The sequence below is a fragment of the Pygocentrus nattereri genome, chromosome 28 (genome assembly GCF_015220715.1).
Source record: "Pygocentrus nattereri isolate fPygNat1 chromosome 28, fPygNat1.pri, whole genome shotgun sequence".
In the NCBI taxonomy this organism is placed as follows: domain Eukaryota; kingdom Metazoa; phylum Chordata; class Actinopteri; order Characiformes; family Serrasalmidae; genus Pygocentrus; species Pygocentrus nattereri.
Genome location: NC_051238.1, coordinates 22,542,120 through 22,554,571, shown reverse-complemented (window position 1 = coordinate 22,554,571; position 12,452 = coordinate 22,542,120). Strand labels below are relative to the sequence as shown.

Sequence of the window (12,452 nt, the reverse complement as noted above, 5' to 3'; positions counted from 1 at the left end):
TGCAGGTAAGTCCAACTGTGCACCTTAAATAAGTTTCTCCAAGGAGAAACATACATATTTGCACCCCAGTGCTAGTTCAGTACCTCTTTCCTTAGAAATAAACAGAGCTCAGGCCTCGTCTGTATGTCGCAGTAATCTGTCATCACATTGGCAAGCTATTCAAATGTGATCTGCATTTTGATTGCCCCCATATCACAGGCTAAGTGAAATATAACAAACAAATCAGACTGACAATGCAATCTCAGTGTGGTATCCTCCACAGATGAGTCATCACTGTCAGAATAATTGTGATCTCAAGGTCAATGTAATTCTTCCTGACTCCTGACTGTGGGCTTTCACTTACAGTGCATTTCAGGTTTGGCGCCAGTGCTTCTGAAATAGCTTCTATTTCAGGCAACTGCACATGAGGGACTGATGGAACGGCTAAAACTTGGACTAAGAAATCGCTTGAGACTCATGAATACTTGCTGTGAAAGTTTGCATTTAGCAGTAGAGGCCGTAAAAGAGACCAGCGGCTCTGGTAAGTTCTCGATCTGTTCCATGGGAAGGCAGCTCTGGGACACACAAGGAGCCAGGTCCCAGCTGCTTTTGGCTCCAGCCTCAAAACTAAATCAAACTCAATGAGGGCGTAATGGTCACATTGCTGGAGAGGGAAGCATGCGTCACCACTCTAAACTGTAAATCCAGCCAGAATGGCAATGTTTTGAGCCTGTTGTCAATGCAATTACTGACTGGCCAGCTCAAAGGGAAGACTTAATGGAAGTAGCATTTCTAGTTGCGAGTTGGGAGTGCGCAAGTTACTTCAGTACATTTCTAAGAGGGACTGCAATGGACGGACTCCGTCCATTTCAGCTTCTATTTGTGGCAGGCTGTTCAGCTGCTGAGCTGTACATAATGGCAGAAATTTCATGCGCATTACTGAAGTGCACCCACTTTCTAGGACTGGTAATTAAAAGCAAACATCTAGAAAAAGGAATGACAGGGAAAAAAAAAGAACATTAGAAGAGAAGAACATTGCAGCCATTTCAAACCCACTCCTAAAAGCCATTTATAAAATTAATCAACAGTGCTGAATGGAGAGGGAAGCAAAAAGAAAAAAAGGCAGCAGAGCTTGGCAGATGCAAACCCTCATTTCTATTACCCATTTTATCAAAAGCAGTGCAGGAAATTCACCAATCATTCAATTAGGAGGAAAGACAAGAGGAACAGACATTTGCCGCATTCAAAAATAGCTGTATCGTTTGACAATGGTCTGAGCCGGACACACATTAACCCGACGAGGCCCTGGGCAGTTCCTAAAAGCGTAGATCAGGTATCCTCAATTAATCTTGTTTAAGTGGTCAAAAAGGTGAAACTAAGAGATATTTAATGTGCATTCCAAGACGTCATTAGTGTATTGTTTTCATCTTGTGGCCATTCATCAAGCTGCAGGGGCTTGGGCCTTGCCATGGTCTTAGATGCAGGGGTCGATGGAGGACTGAAGCGATTACAGTCAGGATTAGTTCTGCTGAGATAAAACAAATGGCTAGGAGATCCTGGAGCGAGTCCACACATTAGTATGGTGCTTATACATAATTACCTTAAGTGGGTTGAAAATACATTAGGTCAAGTTTCTGAGCTTCTCAAGGGAGAGGTGCTTTCATCTCACATTTTTGGTGAGTAATTTCAGCAGTTTCTGTGGAACCAATGCCTATGCTCCACTATGATACCAAATTCCCAGCATGGAATATGAACTGGTATCTTCTTGAGTGAGCGAAGTCATGTTCCAGAGCTCGTGGTGATCCATGCTAGCTTTGCTCAAGCTATAAGTGACATCCAAAGAACTCACACAGGTGTCCTTAAAAGAGTTGCGCCAAAAAGCTTCTTGAGGGTGACCAGCCATTTTTTTTTCAAAGCTCATGTGGGTCATACTGATAGGATCTCTGTACTTTGGATCTCTGTAACTTTGGCCATGTTGGCAACATTCGAAGAACTCAAACAGGTGTCCTTGAAACAAGTACCTTGAAGAGTAGCCAAAAAGTGTAGACTAAAGTCACCTCCAGGACGATGCACTGGAATCTTCTTCAGAGTGACAAGCTACTTTCAAAAGCTCATATATAAACTTCATGCTAGCTTTGCCCATAGGAAAAGGGACATTCAAAGAACTCACACAGGTGTCCTTGTAAGATCTGTGGCAAAAAGTATGAAGTCATCTTTGGAATCTTCTTGAGGGTGACCAGATAATCGCTCTATGCGTTGACCATGCTGAAGGTGACACTGGAAGAACTCAAACAGGGTGTTGTTGAAAAAGAGAAGCCAAAAAGTGCAAATTGAAGTCACCTCTAGAATGATGTAATGGATTCTTCTTGAGAATCAGCCACTTTAAAAGCTCATACACTCTGTGCCATCTTTGCCCATGCTGATTGGGACATTAAAAACTCATACAGCTCTCCTTGAAAGAGCAGTGGAAAAAGGTACAAACTACAGTCGTGGCCAAATGTTTTGAGAATGGCACAAAGTTTGGTTTTCACAAAGTTTGCTGCATCAGTTTTTTTAGAACCTTTTGTCAGATGTTTATATGGTATAATGAAGTGCAATTATAAGCATTCCTTACAAGTGTTAACTTTTTATTGACAATTACATCTGGTTTAAGCAAAGACTTAATATTTACAGTGTTGACCCTTCTTCTTTAAGACTTCTGCAATTCATCTCGGCATGCTGGATATCAGCTTCTGGGCACAATATTGAATGATGGCAACCCATTCTAGCCTAATCAGTGCTTGGAGTTTCTGGGTTTTTCTTCGTCCACACTCTTTTTGAGGACTGACCACAAGTTCTCAATGAGATTGAGATCTGTGGAGTTTCCTGGCCATGGACCCAAAATTTCAATATTTAGTTCACCAATCCACTTGGTTATCACTTTTGCCTTGTGACATGGTGCTCCATCATGCTGGAAAAAGCATTTTTCATCTCCAAATTGCTCCTGGGTTGTTGGGAGAAGTTGCTCCTGGAGGATGTTTTGATACTATGCCTTATTCAGCTACAATATCGGGTCACCACCAGTGCAGAGCTTGCTCAGGAATGGCAGAGGGCAGGTGTGAGTGCATCTGGACGCACAGTTAGACGAAGGCTTTTGGAGGATGGCTTGGTGTCAAGAAGGGCAGCAAAGAAGCCACTTCTCTCCAAGAAAAACATCAAGGACAGACTGACATTCTGCAGGAAGTATAGAGATTAGACTACAGAGGACTGGGGTAAAGTTATTTTCTCTGATGAAGCCCCCTTTAGACTGTTTGGGACATCTGGAAAAATGATTGTCTGATAAAGAAAAGGTGAGTGCTACCATGAGTCCTGTGTCATGCCAACAGTGAAGCAACCTGAGACCATTCATGTGTGGGGCTGCTTCTCATCTAGGGGAGTGGGTTCGCCTAAGAAAACCACCATGAATAAGGAATGGTATCAAAACATCCTCCAAGAGCAACTTCTCCCAACATCCCAGGAGCAATTTGGAGATGAACAATGCTTTTTCCAGCATGATGGAGCACCATGTCACAAGGCAAAAGTGATAACCAAGTGGATTGGTCGACATTGAAATTTTGAATCTATGACCAGGTAACTCCACAGATCTCAGTCCCATTGAGAACCTGTGGTCAAGTCCTCAAATAGAGGGTGGACAAACAAAAACCCAGAAACTGTGATCAACTCCAGGCACTGATTAGGCAAGAATGGGTTGCCATCATTCAAGATTTTGCCCAGAAGCTGATATCCAGCATGCCAAGACAAATTGCAGAAGTCTTAAAAAGAAGGGTCAACACTGTAAATATTAAGTCTTTGCTTAAACCAGATGTAGTTGTCAATAAAAAGTTAACATTTGTAAGGAATGCTTATAATTGTACTTCATTATACCATATAAACATCTGACAAAAGGTTCTAAAAAAAACGGAGGCAGCAAACTTTGTGAAAACCAAAATTTGTGCCATTCTCAAAACTTTCGGCCACGACTGTAAATTCAGGACAAGGAACCGGAATCTTATAGAGGGTGACCAGCCACAAGCTAAAACAAAACATATTGAGTAAAGCTTCATGCTAGCTTTGGCCATGCTGAGTGACATTTAAAGAACTCAAACAAGTGTCCTTGAAAAAGAAAAAGCGTAGAATAAAGTCACTTCTAGATCTGGGAATCTTCCTGAAAGTGAACAGTCACTTTCAAAAGCTCCTACTCAATGCTAGCTTTGCCTGTGCTAAAAGGGACATCCAAAGAACTTACAGTCTTTCACCTTGAAAGAGCTGCGTCAAAGAGCATGAGGTAAAGTCACCTTTAAAATCATGAACTGGAAATTTCTTGAGAGTGACCAGCCATTTCTCTAAAGCTCATGAGCATGTACTCCATGCTAACTCAAACAGGTGTCCTTGAAAATGTGTTGAATAAAGTCACCTGCAAGATGATGATGGGGCAATCCTTATGAGTTTGACCAATCCCTGTTAAAAGCTCATTCTCATGAAATTCTACACAAACTCTGGCAATGCTAAAAGTGCCCTCTAACATCTTACATCTAAGATAAATGCAAATTAAAGGGGTGAGTTTAACAGTTGGAATAAAGTCACCTTCAGAGATTCACTGAGAAGTGCCTAGCCGTGGCCAAACCTTATGGAGCTCAGGAGGGAACACTCCCAGGTGCTGGACGTCTGTAGTTATTACTGGAGTGACCCATGCCAAAGCAGCTGCAGCCCAAGGCCTAAATCCTTTACCAACCCCTTGCTTGGCACTGAACATGCTTCTCTGCTCACAAAAGAGACAGAATTTTTCATGTGCCTCTTAAGCAGGTCTGCACATGTTGTTCCAGTGTGTTGCAGGTAAACACATAATGCTTGTGACTGGTGGGCATTTTTTCATGATTGCTCAACTTGCCAGAAGTTATGTGGGTACAGAACAGGCAGGAGGCATAAATACAGCAGTGGACAGTAGGAGGGATGTGATCTGTCTTTATGTACTCAGGCATGTGCCCAAAACATACAAATGCCCTAATTCAACATACAAAACAAAAGTTAACTGCAGTCAAAGTAAATCTAAAATCCACAGTAAACAAGCACTGAACAGCAGCTCTATAGTTAGGTCAACAAATTTGTTGGGTATTCCCTGTTCCCGAAAATCTCAGCAAAGCAGTTGGTCTGTGCTTATCCATGTTCCCTTCAGCTTTAATGGGCACTGCCTGCGCAGGCAGCCTCAGGCAGAATAACAAGAGACTCAGCACTGAGTTTCTCCTTGAGAGCTGCTGCGTTTATGTGCCAATAAAGCCAAATGTGTCACCATTACCTCAGGCAGAGGACAGGCGTAGGCCCCTTGCCTCCCCTGGCGCATTTTCGATAAACGTCCAATGTGAAGAATGTCCCAGCTGAGCCACTGTACACTGTACTCAGTGACAAAGACTCACTCATGTCCAAATAACAATCTGTCACCATGCATCAGAATGGCACAGCTATTGTCTGCGTATGGCAGAAAGTCAGCTGGAACACTGTGTGTTCAGACAATTACCCAAACCAGGCTTTTCTCTCTGACAGTCGACCACACAAATACAGCACCATTTGTCATCAAACAAAGCAAAAAAAATGTTTGGTAGGATAAAATATAATAAAATAATAAGACATCACATCGTAACCTTGATGTAAAATCGTGGCATCAGTATCAAACTGATATTAGCAGAAAATTCTTGATCGGATGTCAATCCTGTAACAAATCAAGCATGAAATAGTATTCGCACATTGTGTGATGTGTTAAGCATGACAGCCTACTTTTAGATGCTCATCTCAGGTGAAGTGCTTCATTTAAAAATAGTTCATTTTAATCATTTTTAAAGGAATAATATTAGACTGGTATCTAAGTTTTAATAAAAAAGTTTTAAACCTTAACACTTTATAAGAGCTTCATTTCAAAATGCAGCATATTAATTTGTAAGAGTTTTGGATATAACTCATTTTTGAAAAGAACATTATTTCCCCTTTTGGTTTTTCTTCTAAAGGTAGTATTCACCATAATATAGCATTGATATCTCTTGTTTATGTAAAGCCCACTCCTAACAATGCATTTCATAAAAAAATAAAATAAAATAAATAAATAGATAAAATCCTTGAAAGTGGTCTATAGTATGTTTTGGAACGAAACCCTTATCGTCATGAAGAAACGGTCAAAAGGAACGGCTCAAATTTATCTGGAATAAAAGTTTGCCACATTAACACAGAGGTAAATTAAAGCCAGTGAATCTTTTGAAGAATTATTGAAACATGTTTATCAGATATGAACTGAATTTTCTTAATAAGCATGCTTCAGTACCAAAAATCATTTACATTTCTTTTTGCTAAGAAGTCTCCCACTTCCACTCCAAATCAGGCACGAAGGGATCCTTGCTTTTTAAAATACAGGCAGCCAGATTTAAGATTTTCATCATTCAATCCCACTGAAGCCCCTCCATCTTCAACAGGCTCTGCATTATTACAGCGCTCACGCTGAAAGCTGTAGCCATGCTTTTCAACATTGTGGAGTTCCTCTCGGTAAAGGATGAACTTGAGGTGTCTGTCTGTCATGGAAGCTGACAAGATGTTTGGCAGAATGTCACATTCTTCTCAAAATGATCAGAGATTTATTTATTTATTTAACACCTTCTGAACATCAGCGATCCTTTACATTGTGTGTAGATTTCAATAAACCAAAAGAAATGGCCCAAAATTACTTGGAATAAATTCTTGCTTCACAAATTTATGTTAATAGTTAATAACTTTTTCCCCTCCTCATGTAAAATTACCATTTCACAGATGGGATTTTGTCATGGCAGCAATGATACCAAAATAATAGGGACGCGAACGCAAGCTGAGTCATGGGGCATAAGCAGAGGAGGTCTAATGCAGTTTGATGTGTTGTGAATTCTCTCTCCATCTGTGCACGATGACTGATGACTGAGGAGACAAGAAAATAGTGCCTTACCATAGTCTGTTATCTTGCATGACACCAAGTACAGCTCTTTGAGACTTCTTCCCTCCTTGGCGATGATCTCCACACATCTGCAAGAAAGCAAATGAGAAGGAAAAGCAGTAAAACAAGTGTCCAGATCTTTAGAGGATGACAGGAAGAATGAATGAATCAAGCTTTATTTCAGCTTATATGCACGCACAGGCAGGTAGCGGCAGAAAGCAAACCATCTCCGCTCACATTCCCTCACTGCTAGCTGTTAATGCAAGTGGTCATAATTCTACCACCTGAGCTTAATTACATCACATGCTCCTGGAGACGCCGCCTATCATCTCTGTGATTAAACGTGACACTTAGGCAGGCTTTTCTTCTTTACTGATTCAATATCTGCTCTTCAAAATGGGGAAAAAAAGGGAAAAAGGGGCTCGGTAAAGAATTAAAAATTAAACTGAATCTGCTCTGATTAAAAACTAAAGGGCTTCCACATGGAAAAGGGCCTCCGTGCCAAGACTCTCGATGCACAGACTTCAAAGGTTGACTGCAAGTGGTGTCCATGTTCATAGCAGTCTCTCGCAGGCCCTTGGGAGTGAGGGCACTGGAGGAAAGCAGGGGAGATCACAGTAAGGCTGTAAAGCGAGTCCCTTTAAACGCTCTTAATGAGCTGTGTGTTAGCAAAACAGATTCTGATCAATTTGTTTGACCCCATTAACCTCTACAGTAAATACAGCACTGAGAGCCCACTGCACGCCTCATTTTTGACACATCCATCACCCAGTTTGCAGCTTTTTTGCTCTTGATCGAATAAGGCAGACAAGCCTTACATGTATCTTATTGAATATTACGCTGTCACATATATTGTCATATGGAAAGTTAAAAAACACGGCTCAAATTACACACACACACACACACACACACACACACACACACACACACACACACACACACACATTTTCTAAGCCGTTTCTCCCTCAGGGTCGCAGAGGGGTGCTAAAGCCAATCCCAGCAGTCCATCGCAGGGCAGACAGACAGACAGACAGACAGACAGACATACACAATCACACACACACTCACACCTAGGGGCAATTTAGCATGTCCAATTGGCCTGACTACATGTCTTTGGACTGTGGGAGGAAACCGGAGAACCCAGAGGAAACTCACGCAGACACGGGGAGAACATGCAAACTCCACACATAGAGGACCCTGGTCGCCCAGCCGGGGAATCGAACCCAGGCCCCCCTTGCTGTGAGGCAACAGTGCTACCCACCGCAACGCCGTGCCGCCCTGGCTAAAATTAAATTTTGTTGATTTTCTAAGTTAAAATAAGTTAACACATGCTTAACAGGGAATAAACCTAAGTTTATTTTAGTGCATGTCACGTTACAAATTAAATAGTAAACTCTGGTTCGCCTGACCCATGGTCCGCAAAAAATAAAGGGTCTCGGTTTGCTTTTTTTGAAGCAAGCGCTGGTTCAGTTTGCTGCTGGTGGGAATGTGTTTTTATGATGATCTTTTATGATGATTTCCCTCCAAATGAAGGGAAAATCAGAGCATGCATCTCTTTCTAGCAGCTTGTCAGTACCGTACGGTCTACACAATCTGCCCAGTTCTAACATTTTATTCTTTAGAGACAATCCAGCTGCATGAGTTGCTGCTAATAATGGCAGACAAGCAATAAACCAATGGGGAAGAAATGTGTTTGATTTTGGCACATGGACAATGGAAGGTATTATTTGCCAGGCATCAGAAACCCCAAAACAGTTCATCCATTCAATTCATTCATTCAATCAAAAAGAAGCAGAGCTCAAGAGAGGCTTATATTTGCATGCATTGTGATGTATAACGACATTGAGCGTCTCTATTTAAAAACTATTTAATGTTGCAAAAATCCAAAATTCTGGCATGAACTTTGACAAACAAATAGCTTTTGTCTAAACAACTCACACAGTATATTGTTTTCATTCTGATCTGAACCATTTAATCCAATTCACAGAACATACAAGGTCAACTCAGTTGACATGTTTAAATACATTTTTGAGCAGTCAAATAAAACCTAAATGTAAATAGCCTGAACATTTTTTCTGTAGCCCATCAAGACTTGCTCACAGGTTTTGTTCACAGATGATGAGCCTATAGATTGTGGGCCAAGGTCCTGAAGTTGTGAAACATTCTGCGCCGTCTTAAACTGTACATTATAGGAATTACATGGAACATGTTTGCTTTCTAAATTCTTTCCCTCAGTACAGATCAACCTATCAGCTCCAGCACTGACCTGAACGGACTCAATTCGGTATGGACAACTGAGTTTGAGCCTTGCTCAGTGTAATAGGGCAGACCTCTCGGCGCTTCTGCTTCAAACCATGGCTCTCCTTACTTTCCATTTCCAGTTCAAATTTTATTTTGAAATGTGGATGAGCGAGAAAAAAAAAATCCTCAAAACTCACTTGGATTCTCTTTTCTGACCACTGTATAAAGCCCATCGAAAGTCATTGTTTCTCCATCAACCCAAGAAATGGTGCTCTTTCGAGATTCACAATCTAATGTACGGAAACCATTTTGGGGGCACTAATTGTGTTTCCACATCTCCAAAGAGGTACTTTACCTCAGCAATAGCGCCGCTGGGTCTGCCGGCACCGGGCAGGTCACTCTGCCCCGGCACAGGAACCTGAGAGGAACCTTCTAGAATCGTCTTGTAATCACTTCGCATCGTAATGTACTGTTGAGTTATCGGAGTTCTGCCGTTAGTGACAATCAAGGGCCTGTAAATGAGCACATCCATCCACGGCAGAGAACAGACGAAGAGGGGAGGGCAAGTGGGCCTCGTTCTCCTCAGAGAGCTTGTTACAGAGCACCCCACGCTCAGGGGTCAGACCAAAGCTAATTAGGATTGACATCAACAAGGAGCACTGGCACTTTTATGGGCAACCTGGATCTGATTTTGAGGACGTCAAAAGAGAAGCTGCACGACCGTGTCATACTAAAAGGAGCTGGCGTGATGGAAATGAGTCGAGCTTTCATTCCGCGAATCATCAAGTGGTTCATGGGGCAGTGAAATACTGCGGCTAAGACTTGGACAAGAGTAATGTTTGTCCGTGTACAAGCATCTTCTGATGCAGATGAAGTGGTAGCCCACAAAACTGTCAGAAAACTGTTTCGCTGCTTTGTTTTGAATACAAAAGTAAGCAATTTTATCTATTAAAGATAATTTAATGGGCATTAACATTTTAGACAGCATACTCCTTCACAATGAAGGTAGGGCCATCAAAGTTTGTGCACGCTATTAATGTAGTAATAATAATAAAAGTACTTTTATTTTATAATGTCATTAATGCATTTTCTTAGTTTGAGCTTTTAAACTAGTGGTGGATGAAATATATCACTGTATTTCAAGAACGTTACACAACCTTTTCTAGCATCTGATAAATTGGAACACTCGAAGAAGAAACAGAAACACCAGCTATCCACGAAAAATGTTTTGATTCACACAACTGTGCTGCAATAAATCTAATTAAACATGACTATCCAAAATTTGCACAGAAAAGCATATTTTGACATATTGTGTAATTTATCACAATAACAATAAATACGGTCATATTGCCCAGCCCTACATCAGACCATCCATAGTAGTGCACAGTGGTGGACAGTAATTGAGTAAATGTAATTAGTTACTGTACTTAAGTAGTTTTTTCATGTATCTGTACTTTACTGAAGTTTTTCCATTTTGGGCGACTTTTTCCTTTCACTCCACTACATTTCAGAGTCTAATATCCGACTTTTTCCTCCGCTACATTTTGAGAAATCTGTCGTTCCTTTTGTTTTCTGTGTTTATAAAAATGTAACATGTCAAAGCAAAAGAAGCGCAAAGCCAGAGCACCAATCAGGGCACAGCGGTCACTTTGTTCTGAGCTTGTTTTGACCTGTTGGTCATACCGACCCAGTGCAGCACACGGTTCAACGTCAGCGCAGCAGCGTAAAACTTTGGGAGCACATGCGTCACCTAAATGATGAACTAACCTAACTTTGTGTAAATAGAGCACAATATAGAAATATGTCCACATATGCAGTCGTGACTGACGCGTTTCTTTTTTTCTGAATTCATACAAACACTTTCATTTTATAGTAAATTAGTTTGGGTTAGTTTGTGTTTATGAACAGACGCCTACAGATCAACACAGTAAAGGAAAACTTATTTGTGATCCTGAGTTTAAAGCCAGTTTTTATTCAACTTGTAACTAATTTACAAATAAATCTTAAACTGAAACTTTGCTTGTGTGTAAAAAGTGATTTCAGAGCCACTCGGTTCTCCCTGATGGAAACTGTTTACCTTCAGTGTTTTGTGCTTATGATCATTTTAATAGACGTCAGCGTCACTAATTAATGACGTTCTATTAAAAGACTGGTTTACCAAGAGAGACGCTGGAGGACTTTCACCTGAAATGAGTTCATGAAGCCAGTCTGGTTATAAAAATGATAACAGGACCAGATCAGAGCCAGAATTACTCTTTTAGTACTTTTACTTTATACTTAAGTACATTTGAAGGTAAATACTTTTGTACTTTTACTCAAGTTGTGGTCTAGACTGAGGAACTTCTACTTTTACTGGAGTAATATTTTACCTTGGGTGTCTCTACTTTAACTCAAGTACATGATTTGTGTACTTCGTCCACCTCTGGTACTCATGTGCTATATGCTGTTTTGACAGAATCTGTACATTCTCATTCCAGCGCAACTTTCAACAAGTAGCAAACTAACAAAAGCATTCGCAAAGTGGAAACCCCCCCCCCCCCCCCCCCCCCGTCACTGTAACAAGAATCTACAGGCTTCACATTCAAGCATTCACACAATGAAATTAAAATTCAAGTGAATTATCAAAAGTAATATGATGAAGCTTTTTTGTTCACTCATGACACAATAAAACACTTTGACAAAATATTTCTGTATATTGTAAAGGACTACAGTGTGACCAGCTACACAAAACAATGCAATTAATCATTATTTATTTAAAACAACCCCTAAAGACAACACAAGCATTAATATTTTTGGATTATTATCAAAGCGTTTAGGTGCATTAACATCCATTTTAGATAATGGCTGTTACTGTATGCCTGTGATCTGCTGCTGCAATTTCTCTCTATCTCTCCTGAAGGTGTGTCTGCTAATGGCTGTGAGATCTTTCTTTTTGTGTTAGCACTGGCCAGCCATGACTTGAGGCCTTGATGTCCAATAAAGGGACATTAAAGCAGTTTCCATGACAACAAAGACACTCCGCCGTCAAGCAATTAGGCCACACGTCAGAGCAGAGCAGGGGGAACGGAATGAGTGCAGAGGGGAGGAGAGGAAGGGGAGAACTAATCGCCAACTTAACTGACAGCAATCAAGAGAAAACACATATACAGAGACATGAAGGTGCCAGTCACACTGAGGCATGAACACACAGTACATATGATGAAGGCCTGTCACACCGACAGCACATATAACGCCATTCAAATCGTGTGCATGCAAAACTGAATGCTATAAT

General features: G+C 41.0%; 1 protein-coding gene across 1 annotated transcript in view; it reads right to left on the bottom strand.

The window, feature by feature from the left end:
• fbxl17 (F-box and leucine-rich repeat protein 17) overlaps positions 1-12,452 on the bottom strand; it is a 356,455-nt gene that overhangs the window by 100,793 nt on the left and 243,210 nt on the right. Inside the window, exon 8 of the mRNA XM_017702746.2 lies at positions 6,953-7,029. Coding sequence (XP_017558235.1) covers positions 6,953-7,029 — 77 coding nt within the window. The remainder of the gene's footprint in view (positions 1-6,952; positions 7,030-12,452) is intronic.